The sequence below is a fragment of the Mauremys mutica genome, chromosome 2 (genome assembly GCF_020497125.1).
Source record: "Mauremys mutica isolate MM-2020 ecotype Southern chromosome 2, ASM2049712v1, whole genome shotgun sequence".
Taxonomy (NCBI): Eukaryota; Metazoa; Chordata; order Testudines; family Geoemydidae; genus Mauremys; species Mauremys mutica.
In genome coordinates, this window is record NC_059073.1 from 222,328,931 (window position 1) to 222,346,011 (window position 17,081).

At 45.9% G+C, this 17,081-nt stretch overlaps 1 protein-coding gene across 1 annotated transcript in view; it reads left to right on the plus strand.

Annotated features, from left to right (window-relative positions):
* The window catches only part of SLC4A7 (solute carrier family 4 member 7), a 181,872-nt gene that overhangs the window by 151,899 nt on the left and 12,892 nt on the right, over window positions 1–17,081 (plus strand). The window contains exons 17-24 of the mRNA XM_045004742.1: window positions 7,628–7,789; window positions 9,320–9,433; window positions 10,929–11,090; window positions 11,431–11,682; window positions 12,232–12,300; window positions 12,821–12,994; window positions 13,411–13,542; window positions 15,290–15,390. Of these exons, the coding sequence (XP_044860677.1) occupies window positions 7,628–7,789; window positions 9,320–9,433; window positions 10,929–11,090; window positions 11,431–11,682; window positions 12,232–12,300; window positions 12,821–12,994; window positions 13,411–13,542; window positions 15,290–15,390 (1,166 nt within the window). The remainder of the gene's footprint in view (window positions 1–7,627; window positions 7,790–9,319; window positions 9,434–10,928; window positions 11,091–11,430; window positions 11,683–12,231; window positions 12,301–12,820; window positions 12,995–13,410; window positions 13,543–15,289; window positions 15,391–17,081) is intronic.

The window sequence follows — 17,081 nt, forward strand, 5'->3', positions numbered from 1 at the left end:
CGACACCGCTCCCTGTCCAAGAAGCAGAGAAAGGCCCCGTCCTCTCAGAGGCGTCGAGAGAAAGCAAGGGGTGAGGCTAGACCTGTGTCAGGCAGCCCCAGTTCCCCCCCAGACTCCAGAGCTCCAACTCAAGTTGAGCGGAGCAGCCCGGTTACGTCGACTCAGGCCTCTCTGGACGTCCGCATGCATTTGACGCCGGAGGCCCTGCAGATAGCCAAAGACATTATGACTCTGCAGGTGCCCAGGGCACTGCCAGCACCCAGATCCCGCTCTAGAGGCAAGCCACCGCTGGGCTCTCGTCTGTCGAAACCGACCCGACGCAGATCCTGGTCAGGGGATCGCTCTTGGGCCCGCTCGCCACTCAGCGTCCTGTCAGGACACAGCCTCCAGCCTCCGCTTTCATCGCCCAACAGGTTGTCTGGTCGGGTGCCATTGGAGCACAGTTCCAGGCACCGCTCCACGCAGAGTACAGAGTATCTGCAGGACAGGTGCAGACACCGTAGATGCTCCCATTCTTGGCAGAGCTACCGAAGCTGCTCCCGACACAGGCACTGTCACCGGTCATGCTCCAGCTCCCTCGCCTCGAGGCACCGTGCCCAGGGCTCCCCGTTGTCGGGGATCCAGGCGTGGAAGCATCTAGAGGAGTAGCAGCTCGAGGCGGCACTGTTCCTCGACGTTGGAGTCCCAGTCCCGTGGCAGATGTTGCTCTCGGTACCGCTGCTCGTATCACTCCCACGGCACCGATAGGTCGTTGGTAACCCCAACCTCGACCTCCACGTGGCGCCATATGACTCAGCCGGACCAACCCGACCTGCTGGTGCTGCCGGTGCTGCACCAGAGTCAATGGCAAGGGCCCCCGTGGCAGAGCCAATGGTGCCAGTGGACCCCCTGGTCCCCCGTACACGCCCAGCAAGGCCCTTGGTCAATAGCAGGGGCATCAGAGGCTCCTTCAGCCGCACTATCCAGACCTCTGAGGGATAGATCGGCAGGACATGGATCCTCGGCACCGCATGAGGAGTCTGACCAAGGGGTGGATCCCGTGGCACCGGCCAACGTGCAGAGCCCTGTACCGGCCCCCTCCCCCGCACTGGATGACAAAATTGCAGCCCCATCCCCCTCCGCACCTTAGGAGGACTTCAGGGCTCATTGGGAACTACTAAAGCGAGTAGTGTTGAGTCTCCAACTCCAAGCTGAAGAGATGGCGGGACCCTCGGACTCGCTGTGTAATGTGCTCTCGTCCGCAGTACCGGGCAGAGTGGCCCTCTCGCTGCACAAAGAGGTGGCTAACATCTCCAGTGCCCTCTGGTGAACGCTGGCCTCCCTCGCCCCAATATCGAAAAAGACAGAGCGCAAATACTTCGTACCCACAAAAGGGCATGAATACCTTTATATCCACCCGGCCCCCAACTCCCTAGTGGTGGAGTCCGTAAATCATAGGGAAAGACAGGGTCAACCAGGACCCACACTCAAAAATAAAGACTCTAAAAGACTGGACTCTTTTGGCAGGAAGCTTTATTCGTCTGCCAGCTTCCAGCTCTGGGTGGCCAACCACCAGGTCCCCCTCAGTTGTTATGAGTTTAACTTGTGGGGGTCACTGCCGAAATTTGAGCCCTCCCTCCTGGAATGCGAAAGGAAAGATTTTAAGGCACTGGTGGAGGAGGGCGCCGCTGCCGCAAAGGCTGCTCTGCAGGTGGCGGCGGATGCAGCTGACACGGCTGCTCGGTCCATGGCCTCGGCTGTGTCCATGTGCAGGGTGTCATGGCTTCTGCTGTCTGGACTCTCCACGGAGGCGCGGTTTGTGATGCAAGGACCTGTTCACAGAACAAACAGACGTGAGGCTCCATGGCATGAAGGACTCATGTACTACCCTCAAACCCTCGGGCTCTACGTCCCGCCCAAGGAAAAGCCTAAGACGCAGGCCTCGGTCCCTGCGCTCCAGCCGAGATACAAGCCCACCTACAAGAGGTCCAAGACCCAAAAGAGGGTCCTCAACACCATTTCCCAGGGTTACATGCTACAATGCGTCTCACCCCTGCCCTCCCTCGGATGGCAAGGGGGAATCCTTCGCATTTACTTCTGCTACAGCAGGAAGTGATTCGGCTCCTCAGCTTGGGAGCTGTGGAGAAGGTTCCGTGGAAGTTCTGGGGGAAAAGGTTTTACTCCCGTTACTTCCTGATCCCCCAAGGCGAAAGGGGGGGCTCAGGCCCATCCTGGATCTGCGAGATCTCAATTGGTTCATGGCAAAATGCCGGTTCTGCATGGTCTCTCTAGCATGTATCATACCTGCTCTGGACCCTGGCAATTGGTATGCGGCCCTGGACCTTCAGGACGCATACTTCCATATCCATATATTTGAGGGGCGTGGACGCTTCCTCTGTTTCCTAGTGGGACAGGATCACTACCAATTTTTGGTCCATCTGTTTGGCCTGTCCAGCATGCCCAAGGTATTCACAAAGTGTATGGCGGTAGTGACGGCCTACCTCAGACACCGAGGGGTACAGATATTCCCCTACCTCGACGACTGGCTGCTCAAGGACAGCTCGTGGTCCCAGGTACAGAACCATGAGGGGTCAACCAATCTTCACCCAGAGGCTTTCCCGGTGGATTACATCGTGCATCCACACATGCTATGACCTAGCAGAGGTTCCTGCACCACCTATCATAAGGGCTCACTCGACAAGGGCTCAGGCCTCGTCGGCGGCCTTTGTGGCCCATTTCCCTATCCAGGACATCTGTAGAGCTGCTACCTGGTCCTCAGTACACACAGTCGCGTTGCACTATACGATCATCTTCCACATCAGGGATGACGTTGGTTTCGGTAGGGCTTTGCTTCAGCCAGGGAGTCTGTGAACTCTACCCACCTCCATCAGACATAGCTTGCAGTCACCTACTGTGGAATACACATGAGGAAGCACTCGAAGAAGAAAGGACAGTTATCCGCCCTCCTTCCCCTCTGTTGGAGTTGGTCCAGCAAGAAGAAACTGAGGGTAGGGGGAGCGCGCTATAGAGTTGCCGCTCCAGGGGTCGCAGCAGCCCTCCCCCTACAGGTACTGCTGAGGGAAAAACTTCCGGCACCAGTGCACGTGGCGAGCACGCACACCTACTGTGGAATAGACATGAGCAACACATCTCGAAGAACGCCAGTTACGGAACAGGTAACTGTTCTTTCCCTTTGTGACCCTGTTACCATCGTTTACCCTTGTATCCGATGCCTCAGACCTGGGCTGGGGAGCTCACCTGGGCGAGCTAAGCACCCAGGGCTGCTGGTTGCAGGACAATGTGGTCCTCCATATCAATGTCAGGGAGCTCAGAGAAGTTTGCCTGGCTTTCCAGTCTTTCTTGCCCACCTGAAGGGCAAGGTGGTGCAGATCCTGCCGGACAATACTGTCAGGAATCTCCGCCTTTGGGATTTTTGTGTGCGGCATGCCATTCATCTGGTAGCCACACAACTGTCCGGAATCAGGAACGTCTTAGCAGATTACCTCAGCAGGACCTTCTCATCTTGTCACGATTGGTCGCTCCACCTGGAGGCGGTCCGCATAATCCCCCAGAGGTGGGGGACTCTCCAGGTGTACCTGTTCGCATCCAGACAGAACAGAACGAGCCACATGTTCCGTAGGTTCCGGGGGATGGACAGGGGCTCCCTATCAGATGCCTATCTCATTGCATGGTTGGGGGTGATGAGGTATGCATTCCCATCTGTGATGTTGATTCACAGGGCGAAGGTCAAGCAAGACAGGGCGAAAATTATGCTAAAACCCCCCATGTGGCCTCGCCAGCACTGGTTTGGCACATTGTTGAGCCCTTTTTGCCTGATCTGTTGTCCCAGAACCATGGTAGCCTTTTGCACCCAGACCTGGCAGTGCCGCACTTGACGCTTTGGCTGCTGCATGGCTAAGTGTGGACCAATGGGCATGCTTGGACCATGTTCAGCAGGTCTTGCTGGGTAGCAGGAAACCCTCCAGCAACGCGACTTACCTGGCCAAATGGAAAAGGTTCATGTTCTGGGCTTTGGAGCAGCATATATGGGCTGAGCAGGCCCCACTACAGGAGATCCTGGATTATCTGCTGCACCTAAGGCTCCAAGTTTTGTCCCTATCAATAATCAAGGTCCACCTATCGGCTTTCCACCCTCCGTTCCAAGGCAGATTGCTCTTCGCTCACAACATGACGGTTTGGTTGTTGAAAGGCCTGGAACATCTCTACCCACACGTCTGGAATCACATCCCTCCCTGAGACCTGAATTTCTTGTTATCGAGGCTCATGGAGCCTCCCTTTGAGCCTCTGGCTTCCTGCTCTCTCCTTTTTCTCTCCTGGAAGGTTGCATTCCTGGTTGCAATAACATCTGCCCACAGGGTGTCTACTTCAGAACCACCCTATATGGTCTTCTATAAGGATAAGGTCCAGTTACGACTGCACCCAACGTTTCTGCCCAAGGTAGTTTCCCAGTTTCATACTGGCCAGGACATATATTTACCTGTTTTTTTCCGAAATCTCATACGTCAGATGAGGAGCGCAGGCTACACACCCTGGATATCAGGAGGGTGCTGGCCTTCTACATAGATAGAACAAAGCCATTCAATAAGTCTACTCAGCTATTCATTGTGGTGGCAGACAGAATGTCTGCTCAGGATTCGTCCTGGATCACGGCCTGCATCTGCCACTGCGATGAGCTGGCTAAGGTGCCTCTGCTGACATCGTGATGGCACATTCAACTAGGGCACAAGTGTTGTCAGTGGCCTTCCTGGCACAGGTACCAATCCAAGAGATCTGTAGGGCTGCTACCTGGTCATCTGTTCACACGTTCGCGTCTCATTATGCACTTACCCAGCAAGCTTATGATGATGCTGGCTTTGACAGAGCAGTGCTGCAAGCTGCAAGACAGTGAAGTCTAAACCCACCTTCATGGACACTGCTTGTGAGTCACCTAGAATGGAATCGACATGAGCAAGCACTCGAAGAAGAAAAAATGGTTACCCACCTTTTTCGTAACTGTTCTTTGAGATGTGTTGCTTATGTCCATTCCATTACCTGCCCTCTTGCCCCTCTGTCGGAGTTGTCAGCAAGAAGGAACTGAGAAGGCAGAGGGTCGGCAGAGCCTGATATACTGACGCATGAGCGTGGCATTCAAGAGGGTGTCAGAGCTGGCCTTACGGATACTGCTAGGGCAGAAATCTCCAACCACGCACGTGGGCGTGCACATAACTAGAATGGAATGGAAATAAGCAACAAATCTCGAAGACCAACAGTCACAAAGATGGTGGGTAACGTTTTTCAATATGTTTGTAGGATTTTTTAGAAAATGCATATGTTGAAGGAAGAGCTGTGGAACGAAGTTTTACAATAGATGAGCATGACCTGAATAAAGAAGGAACTGTTTGCTTGAATTCAGCTGAGGAAATACAAAAATTAAGTTAGGGAAAAATACTAAGATTTTCTTAATGATAGAATGTGACAGTACAAATGTTTATTTTAAGTCAATGGTGGGCAACCTGCGGCCCACGGGCCGCCCATGGCTCGTCAGGGTAATCCACTGGTGGGCCACGAGACAGTTCGTTTACATTGACCGCAGGAACAGCCACTCTCAGTGGCCGTGGTCTGCCATTCCCTGCCAATGGGAGCTGTGGGAAGCGGTGGCCAGCACATCCCTGTGGCCTGCAGCGCTTCCCGCCGCTCCCATTGACCGGGAAAAGCAAACTGCAGCCACTGGGAGCTGCTCGCAGCCATGCATGTGGACGGTCAATGTAAACGAACTGTCTTGCGGCCCCCAGTGGATTACCCTGACGAGCTGCAGGTTGCCCACCACTGTTTTAAGTTGTTACAGTATGGAACTTGGGGAAACTTGCTACAGAAGGGAAAGGAAACATGAACTAGCTGAATTAGAGTGAGCAATGGAGAAGGGAAGATTAGAAGGAAAGAAAGGGGAAAAAAGTTGAAGGGGAGGAAAATGAGAAACGATTTAATTTCAGTATTGAAAATGTCTGGATAATTTCAGTATTTCTGTGGCTAAGTAGAAGACACCACAGTGATACACTGATGTTCCAAAATGGGAGCAACCTCATGGAGGTGAGGTGCAAGGTATTTAGTAGGAAACATTGTTTTCAAATGTGTTAATACTCTCCAGTGTTTGAGTGACTGTGGCACTGGTGATCAAAGGCTTGTTTTGGGGATGAAGGTTGGGTGTGTCTTGCACTGCAGAAAATGCTGCTGTCTCCCTGGAAAGAGCTTGCCTAATGCTCCCTCAACCCTTCCTTTGCTGATAGTTTTCTTGTCTGCTACTATGCTCTCCTTATCTTTCCAAATCTATGGTGAACCTTTTCAGGAGCAGACTCTTCCAGACATAACTTTCTACTTAGGTGACATATTTGGCTTTCCCAAATACTGGTAATCTTCCCAGATCCACAGACATGGCCCAAAATTTGACACTACTCCAGTTTTATGTTACACAGTTTAAATTAGTTGTTCATTATTTATTAGTTGAATGGTTTGATAAATTCTGTTGAAAGTCTTGCACTGTGGACATATTTCTGTCAACTATGTGACTATTGTCTCATTTCTCCCTTGTTTTCTCCTTGTCAGTATCCACCTGTTGTCTCTTTTCTGATACTTAGAGTGTAAGCTCTTTGGAGCAGATACTCATTTTGTAATGTGTTTGTACAGCAGCTAGTACAATTGAACCCTGTTCCATGGCCCGGGCTACTAGACACACTACTGCAATACTATTACTGAAAAGTAAAAATTCAACTTTCAATTTTCACTCATAAATTAATTATTTGGCTGCTCTATACAGTCTTGCATCCGACGAAGTGGGTATTCACCCACGAAAGCTCATGCTACAAAATGTCTGTTAGTCTATAAGGTGCCACAGGATTCTTTGCTGCTTTTACAGATCCAGACTAACACGGCTACCCCTCTGATACTCTATACAGCTTGTTTCTATTTCTCTTGCAATTGATTTTTTTCCTTTATGCAACTCAGCTAGGGAAATAATCTCTTCTCAAGAATCAAACACATTTTCACAACAATTAGACTAGTGGATGATGGCTTTAATTTATTGAATTAAACAGCAACATTCTTTCTTCTAATAAAAATACAGTTCAGCTTTAAAATGTCATATTATAGCTTCTTAAAGTTTTAAAAGTAGACCCTAAGTGGAGGAGAGTCTAGTAAACAGGACACATACAAGCCATGGAATAAAGAGATGGGGAGAACTGAGGTGCCATTAAAGCAAGGGAGTTCATTCCTGTCATCATCAACTTGAAAGTTGACATCGCATGATGTTTTATTGATCTTGGGCACTCAACCCTTCCCTTCCAGCAGTCATTATCTAGATGGTGTTTTGAGAAATAAGCCAGAAACAAGGTGACTATGTACTGTGGAATATTTCATTATGAGGCACCTTCCCCTCCTTGTGCTGAAAAGGCTCTTGGAGTATTGAAAGTTCAGGTTTAGATCCTGAGACTATTTTGGAACACACACACAAAAATGAGTTGTTTGAAATTGCCTTTTTGAGTGCAAATTTTTTGTTTTGGTGAATTTAAGGGGGAGGCTGCAAGTTACAGTGCTCCTTTTTAATTACCTTTATTTTAAAGAGTGTAACTTGTTTTTTTTTTGTTTTTGTTTGTAGGAATGCAAAAAGTTTCATGGTGTGTTTCTTGGATCAGCTTGTGGTCATCATGGCCCATATATTCCAGATGTTCTGTTTTGGTCCGTGATATTATTCTTTACAACATTTTTCCTCTCCTCTTTTCTCAAGCAGTTTAAGACCAAACGTTATTTCCCTACTAAGGTAATTAGGGTTCACTGCCATTTTGCTTTGAAATGACAGTCTTTCCTTCTTGCATACAATGATGTAATTCACTACAGTTTTTCTTTTATTTACTGTGTTTCCAAAGTTTCAGAGCATCGGATTGAGCACATTAGTTTGCTGAGATCATTCTCCTAGTGAGAACAGAAATAAGTGATTGATAATTGGCTGATAATGTTGTAAATTTAGGAGCTAAAACTAAAAATATAGACACTGAGACAGAAGGTGCTGGAAATGGGTAAAAGTTCTTGAAATTATGATAACTGAACGGTCATTTTCTTAAATTCTTCACGGTATTCATAGCAGTGAGTAACCTAAACATTCACAGACGTAAGCAGACCCCCAAATCCACATTGGGATATAGTCAGATCTCACAAAGGGATTAGACATCCACACGGTTTGTCACATCCATTGGCACAGGATGATGGCTTGATACCTAACCTGTGGGAAAAAGTACATCCCCAAACACAAGGGTGTTGAGAGCAACATCCCTTCATTCAGCCTCTGTTAGGGGGCTGATCTAATCCTTGCTGCTTGGATCAAGTGCCAGAAGGTAATTCCATTTAGCCAAAAGAAGGTGTGCAAGATGCTTGTGAAATTTAAACCCATACTCATGTATCATGCACATTAACTTTTACCAGTCCATCTTCCACAGCTTGAAACTGTCCTATAGTATAACTCAAATTAGCTGAAGTATACACATGCAGATTTCAGTAAAACTGTAAATTCTAAAGTGTGTTCTTGGAAATAAGAGTGACAATGCAGAAACAAGACTAAGAAGGAAGGGTTGAGCAGCCAGCCAACTCCCAAGTGAGAGGAGATCCCTGAGATGAGCCAGTAGCACTGTTGGCTGGCTGGTACTACTGCTCTGTTATATGGGGAGGCATCCTGTGGGGCAGCCTCTACTATGTTTTGCAAGTTGAAAAAGTCATCACTATTTGTGCAGGCATCTTGCAGAAAAGCATCATGGCTATTGTTTCATAGTGAAATCACACCTTATCACATATGGAATGCAGCTGTACTAGGTATGTAGTGTTTAGGATAGGATTGGAAATTAAGCAAGAAATTAGACTCTTGCTATGGAATGGCCATTATATTTTATATTTTGAGGTGGAGGCACATGCATCTTGTCAGACTGAGGGATCTGTTTTGATGGTCTGGTCCTTCTTTTAAGGCTAATGGAACCCAATCACTTCCAAAGGCCTTTAAAGGAATTTGTTTCTTCCAACAGATCACTTCTTTGAGGCTAGGATTTAAGATAATATTTTATCCTCCATTAATAGGGTGGGTAGTAAGACAATAGGGTTATGGTCACAGGTCACTTTAATTTACAGATAAATTATGAGAGAAGATAGATGGAGTGCCAGTGATGGGAATTTTGGGCTAAATCCGGTCTGTTCGATCATTTAAAAAATTGAACTAATTTAGAGTTGCAAAAATTATCCATTTTCACAGGCATTAAATATATCAGTGAAAATAGCTTGTATTTTAAGATACTTTTTTTCCTTCCAGGTGCGCTCTACAATCAGTGACTTTGCTGTATTTCTGACCATAGTGATCATGGTTTTGATTGACTGGCTTGTTGGAGTTCCTTCTGCTAAACTACATGTTCCTGAGAAATTTGAAGTAAGAAACAAAAGCCTTGTCCATTTAAAAAGGTTTAAATGATCTGCAATTTCATGGATAGTTGAACAGTGGAAAAATGAAAAAATTGCTGTTAAATGTGGGGAAAAGAAATTCACTTTTTTTGTGTTTGGAAAGAAATACACTATAATATGTCTGGTTTTTTTTTCCATGCTAATTTTTTTTCTGGATTGATATGCATTTTTAATTTCTCTGCATTTTCTGTTCTGGGTTTAATTCTCATCTGATAAAGGAAGTTACTGGAGATCCTTGTTACTGTGTGTTGTTCTATCTCACAGGGTAACATGAACCCCTTTTCAAGAGAGATGTGTAGAAGCCAAGGAAAATGGAAAGGATTGTTTGTTTTGTTTTGCTACATTTTTTTTTCACATAAGCCACACCCTCATGACTTAATGCTATACTAATGCACACCTAGCAGCTAATTGCACCACTCCTTCAGTCCACTAACTAAATGCATTTTAGGCATAAGCCTTGGTAAGATCCTCACCTACACCAGTTTTGCTGAGGACGTAGCATTAGTTATCAAATCAATGGATGAGCTACTTGTGGCACCTAAATCCATGAAAGCTCAGCAGCAAAAGTTGGCCTGACAATTAATTGGGGTAAAATCAAGCTTCTTACAACTGGCAGTTTTGATTATCGTGCAGGCTTTAGCATCTTCATGGGTGATCACCCCAGTTGAGATTGATGCTGATTTCACCTAGGTCTGCTCTGTTGTTGATAACTTTGGAGGCGTCACGAAACAACTTGATGCCCAAACTGCAAAAGCATAGTCAGTAAAGGGGCACCTCATCAAGAATGTCCTTCATAAACTCAATATGCTGATAAGTAGAGAGACAAACTGAGGATTTATAATGCTTTGGTGGCCAGTATTTTGACCTATGGGATTGAAACATGGCCTCTCAGAGTCAAGATTGAAAAGAAGTTGGATATCATTCAGATGAAGCATGTTCAAAAGATTGAAACTATCAAATGGACAAATTTCAAGTTGAATGAAGAGATCCATTTTTCTAACTAAACGTGTCCCGCTACTTCAAAGTGTCACCCAACACTCTAAAGTGGTATGCCCATCTGTTCTGAAGCATACCCGCTTCCCTATGGGAAAAATCTTTGACTTTCCATCAATAAAGCAGGATCAAAAAGGTCTCCAGAAGACTTAAAACATGGCTGGTCGGCGTCAACAGACACCCGTCCCTCATGTGCATCCTATCCTGTAACGCCTAGGCTCAGGACAGAACATGATGGAGGCACATAATGCATTTGGTGGCCTCTATGCTGTCCAAGTGACAGCATGAGAACAAACATAACATAACCTAACTTCAGTCCAAGTCATTTTCATTAATTTAAAAACTTGAATATGATTTTTAAATGCCTTTTAAAAGAAAAGTTTTTAATTTAAACTGAGTTTGACCTACTTATTATAGCAGGCATTTATAGTTATTGACTTTCATTCCTATTACTTGGATTTGTTTTCCAGCCCACTCAGAAAGACAGGGGATGGCTCATAGATCCTCTTGGAGGTAATCCTTGGTGGACACTACTGGTAGCTGCTTTTCCTGCATTACTCTGTACCATTCTCATTTTCATGGACCAGCAAATCACAGCAGTAATCATAAACAGAAAGGAGCATAAGTTGAAGGTAATAGTTAGCTTTTCTCCATTTTTTCAAATATATTCTGAACTCATTTGTGAGCACATAAGTCAATTTATTGCAAAATAAACTTGTTCAGTGTTCTCTAAATAGGCTACATAACAGTAAATAGTGTAGGTCTTTGAAACATAAAACTAAATTGCAGCTACTTAAATGACCTATTCATATCTAGTAACAAAATGCATGGCTACTAGAATGGTGGCACTCTAGAAATCTATTTAGAGAATTTTTTTTAGTCATTTAGTGCAGAACTATGAGTGTCTAAATCTTTTATGTGCTGCAAATCTTCATTTTTGCGGGTAACTCGTTTCTTTACTTGACTTTACAGAAAGGCTGTGGCTATCATCTTGATCTGCTCATGGTTGGTGTTATGCTGGGGATATGTTCCATAATGGGCTTGCCTTGGTTTGTGGCTGCAACTGTCCTGTCTATAAGTCATGTCAATAGCCTAAAAGTAGAATCTGAATGCTCTGCCCCAGGAGAGCAACCTAAGTTCTTGGGAATCCGGGAGCAGCGAGTGACGGGTTTAATGATATTTGTTCTGATGGGCCTTTCTGTGTTCATGACCTCTGTTTTGAAGGTAAGAGATAATGGTTGTTCCAAAACATGGCATGCTTTATATTTTAATATCATTACTTACTATTTGATAATGTAAGCAAGTTTAATATACTAATTAAAAGAAATCCACTTTCATTTTAGAGTTGTCTTTATGTAAACAGATATATCATATAGTTTAATAGAAATGACAGAGCAGATGAGAGTAAAAGACATCTGAGAAGATAAGGAACAAGTGTTTATATATCATAACCCCTATCTCAAATGTTTGATTACTTAAGACTCTTTTCTGACTACTCATTTTTCAGTTTTCCAGGCTTAGGTTAACTTCTGGATAGTCTGCGCCCCTTTAGAACATGGTTGAAGAACGGTGGGAAACCTGCCCTCTTCCTTGTTGCTGCTATGTTCTGTATTTATTCTCTGGATAAATAAAGAACTTCAGACTCTACATATGGCAACCTAGCACTTAAAAAAAAAAATCCCTTCCCTTAGGCACCTTCCATTAACCCAGACTGCCATATTTTACTATGTAATTCTGTAAATGCAAACTTTTAACTTTGTTTTCCCCCCCTAGTTTATTCCTATGCCAGTTTTGTATGGTGTCTTTCTTTATATGGGAGCATCTTCACTAAGGGGCATCCAGGCAAGTTCTATTTTTATTAAACAAGCTGATTGCTTTTTTAGATAACATTTTCTACTTGATAAGGCTACTAAAAAATCACTGAATTTTAAGTTGTCTTTGCCTGGAATATCCTTTCTATGAATAGAAAACATAAAACATGCAAATGTGATCTGAAATCAGTTGCTTTGCATCAAATGAAAAGGAAACTTTAAAATGTCATTTTATTGAACTGTAAGTAAAGGTATAATGTGTTGTCAGATTAGGATGTAAAAACATGTACTGAACATTATGTCTGGATAATTGCTCTTTTTTCTGGGGCACTTAAATTCTGGCATGTGTTCTTTCACTGGGCACTTGATGAACAATATGAAACCCTTAAGTATTGACACCCATTTTCTAAGATCCTAAACATTAATGTATTTCATGTATAGGCTGTAAAATGAAGGAATCTTACTTTCAATATTCCCAGTGACTTTAATTATCCTGTTCACTTCTGTATGGATAAAATCATTAACTGAGGATGACTTCCTTCTCAATATAGTTTTTTGACCGTATAAAATTGTTTGGAATGCCTGCAAAACATCAACCTGATTTGATCTACCTGCGTTATGTGCCACTCTGGAAGGTCCACGTCTTCACAGTTGTTCAGCTCACCTGTCTAGTTCTTTTGTGGGTGATTAAAGCCTCTGCAGCTGCTGTTGTTTTCCCTATGATGGTAAGTTCTTTCCTAGCATCTTTGGGAATTTATTCATTTTCCAAAAGGGTCTGTGGATTAATACAGCTCTTCAAGGTTTATTTGCTGACTAAAAAAAGTTCTAGTAAAAATCCTCTTTTTTGGAAGCCAATTATGATTTCTTTCTTTTATTTAAAATAAGCATCAGATTTAACTGAAAAGCTGTAGACTTGGTAAAAAATTATGGTTTGTGGTAGTTATCTCAATGGTCCAGCTATTCTTTTAGTAGTGAGTCAGATCTATTTTTTAAAGTTATGATGTGATAACCTTTGTATGACTAGAAAAAATATTCTGTCCTTAGTTTAAGAAGCTGATAACATATTAGTGTATACATATTTTTATTTTTCTAACATTCATATAAATAGATTCTAAAGGATTCAATTCTTATTTTCTGAAAGGTTCTAGCATTGGTATTCATTCGTAAGCTCATGGACTTATGTTTCACCAAACGAGAGCTTAGTTGGCTGGATGACCTTATGCCAGAAAGTAAGAAGAAGAAAGAAGATGATAAAAAGAAAAAGGCAAAAGAGGTAAGTGTACAAAAGGCCAAAAGTGAGTTGAAAATTGCTAGAGGAAACTGCTACAGAAAACCTAAGCAAATACCCTAGTATTTAGAAGTTAGCAATGTAATTGGCATGAAATTTTTTTTAAAAAAAAAGTAGTTTACATTAAATACACATAGGTTTTTATACCTAAAGTAATCAAGATTTGGAATTCTCTGCCTTAGAAGTTACTGCCAGAATCTCTGTTATTAGGATTCAAGGAGAGAATAGGACAGTTATAAAAATAGTAATAGTATGGAATTTGATACCTAATTGTGGTTCAGTGGATTTTTGAAACTTAGCATCAGAAGCAATGTCTACCAGAGGGGTCAGCAACCTTTGAGAAGTGGCATGCCAAGTCTTCAGTAGTTTAAGGTTTCGCATGCCAGTAATAAATTTTACATTTACAGGGGCCCTCGACAGAACCCCAGACTGTCAGCAGGCTGACCGGGGCCGGCAGCCTGGACCCCGGCTGGCACGGGGCTGGCAGCAGGAACCCCAGAGCGGCGGCAGGCTGAGCGGCTCAGCCAGCTGATGGTCTGGAGTTCTGGCCTCGGGCTTCTGCCAGCCAGGGTCTTGGCCATTGGCCCCACTCAGTTCGCTTCCGGCATAGGATTCCGTTCACCCAGGCAGGCAGGGGGCTGAGCAGGGCCGGCAGCCAGGACCCCAGACCGGCAGTGCAGGCAGCAGAGGGAACTTCAGACCGGCAGCATGCTGAGCCGCTCAGCCCGCTGCTGGCCCAGGGTTCCATCCATCCAGGCCAGCAGCGGGCTGAACAGGGCCAAGACCCCAGCTGGCAAGGGGCTGGCAGCCGGAACCCCAGACCGGCAGCGGGGCCGGTGGCTGGAACCCCAGACCGGCGGCAGGCTGAGTGGCTCAGCCCACCGCCGGTCTGGGGTTCTGTCTGCTGGCTCCTGCCAGCCGGGGTCCCGGCCCTGCTCAGCCTGCTTCTGGCTCGGGTTCTGTTCACCCAGGCTGGCAGTGGGCTGAGCGGAGCCAGCGGCAGGAACGCCAGACCGGCGGTGGGCTGAGCGGTTCAGCCAGCTGATGGTCTGGAGTTCTGGCCGTGGGCTCCTGCCAGCCGGGGTCCTGGCCATCGGGCCCGCTCAGCCCACTTCCGGCCTAGGATTCTGTTCACCCAGGCAGGCAGGGGGCTGAGTGGGACCGGTGGCCGGGACCCCGGCTGGCAGCAGCGTGCCAGTAAAAATAAGCTCTTGTTCTGCCTTTGGCACGTGTGCTGTAGGTTGCCGACCCCTGGTCTACCATGCTATACTGGTTGTGTTGGGATTTTCATCATTCTCTAGTGACATAAGGTGACACCCTGGCCCCAGTGAAGTTAATGACTGAACTCCATTGGGGCTAGGGTTTCACTCACTGTATGTGACAGGGCTGTAGTTAAAACTGAACAATAGATATTTATTTGCCAATAATTTTGCCTGTATAATTTTCCCCATTAAAGTTTCAGCTAAGCTAGCCCTCTCATCGCCAGTTCCCTAACAAATCTTTCAAATATATTGTTAGAGGTCCTTATTTACGTTAAACATTATTTAGCCAAGGCAGGGGAGGAAGAGAAAAATATCTCAGGGAAGTTCCCCCTGCCACCGCAATATTCAAAGGTAAATGGGTAATTTTTCCTACTGAATCGATCAAAATGTGTAATACTCTGTCTCCTTGGCTTGGGCTAATTGCTATTTCTGCTTCTTGAGTAATTTTATATCATGCATGTGATCTGCAGGAGGCAGAGCGAATGCTTCAAACAGTGGACAGTGAAACTGTACATCTTCCATATGAAGGAGGAAATGTTTTACAGATTCCTGTAAAAGCCCTAAAATACAGGTATGATACAACTTGCTGCTTTTTTGAAATTTGGATTTTTAAATAGCTTTGTATTACATGCAGTATTTATATTTTCTGCTTTAATTAAATACATGTAATTGACATATTTGAGTGAACAAATTTACATTTAAGTTTGTGACTCAGCTAGGTACCTGGGGAAGGGGTGGGGAATAGGAAAGAATTGAAGCATATCTTGCCTTTTATGATATAGGGGATCTCTTTTTTTTTAAATTGCATTTTAATAATTCATTTACATAACCATCTTGAACAGATCAGATGACTCAGTTTCGACCAGCTGTTCACAGGGTGAAGAAGCTGTTTTGGTCAGTTCTTGTCTATAGAATTTGTGTGTTACTATGCATGGCTAATGATATGAAATGTTAGGTGTCATTTAAGTATAGTTAATTAATGGCATTAGTTGAGCCATATATTTACCAGCTGCTTTGATTTATAAAGTTGAGGTCTAAAACTGTCTTTTACAGATCATAATTTTTACACCTTTTTAATTATAAGTATGCGTATATCAAATAGCTTTCTGATTATTAAACTGGAACCAGAGCACTTAAAAATAACGTGGTCACTATTTGGATACATTATCTCAGTTTTTCTCTTGCTAAGAATGAGCCTTATTCTCCAAAGTCTTACATGTTGTGGAGTCATATCTGAAGAAAACGGATTTGAAATACTACTGACCTGATAAGATAGTGTTTCAAGCCTACTATTCATTGGTATGAAATGATCCATAAGGTGCATGCTAGTGGAGAATCAGGCAGTGTGTCTAATCATTCCTGTAAAGCAGAGGTCGGCAACCTACGGCACGCGTGCCAAAGGTGGCACGCGAGCCGATTTTTGATGGCACGCAGCTCAGCTCACCGCCACTCTGGGGTTTCCACTGCCAGCTCCTGCCAGCTGGGCTTCCGCCGCCGGTCCCATTCAGTGCCTGCTGCTGGGCTGGGGGAAGGAACCCCCGGCTGGCAGTGGGCTGTGAGCTCAGCTGACAGGAGCCAGCCTCCGAAACCCCAGAGCAGTGGCGGGCTGAGCTGCTCAGCCTGCCGCCGCTCTGGGGTTCCCGCTGCTGGCCCCTTGCCAGCTGGGGTCCTCCCCCCTGCAGCAGCCCCACTTAGCGCCCGCTGCTGGCCTGGGGGAGGGAACCCCAGGCTGGCAGCAGCCTGTGAGCCCAGCTGACAGGAGCCGGCAGTGGAAACCCCAGAGCGGCGGTGGGCTGAGTTCCCACCACGGCTCTGGAGTTCCCGCTGCCAGTCCCACTCAGCGCCCACTGCTGGCCTGAGTGAAGGAACCCCAGGCTGGCAGTGGGCTGAGACCCCAGCTGGCAGGAGCCGGCGGCTGAAACCCCAGAGAGGGGCTGGCGGAGACGCTAAGCCCACCCCTGAAACCCCAGAGCTGGGTGGGCTGACCCGCTCAGCCTGCTGCCACTCTGGGGTTCCAGCTGCTGGCCCCTTACCAGCCGGGGTCCCTGCCGCAGCCCCACTCACCTTGCTTCCAGCGCAGGCCCCCTGCCAGACAGGGTCCAGGCTTCCGGCCCTGCTCAGCCCTACCAGCTGCCAGCTCCACTCACTTCAGCTGCCGATCTGGGGTTCTAGCCGCTGACCTCCTGCCAGCTGGTTATCAACTTATAACTCAGAAGCTTGTGTGCAGCTTAAAGTATCTAAATAGGTGCCATCAGACACTGG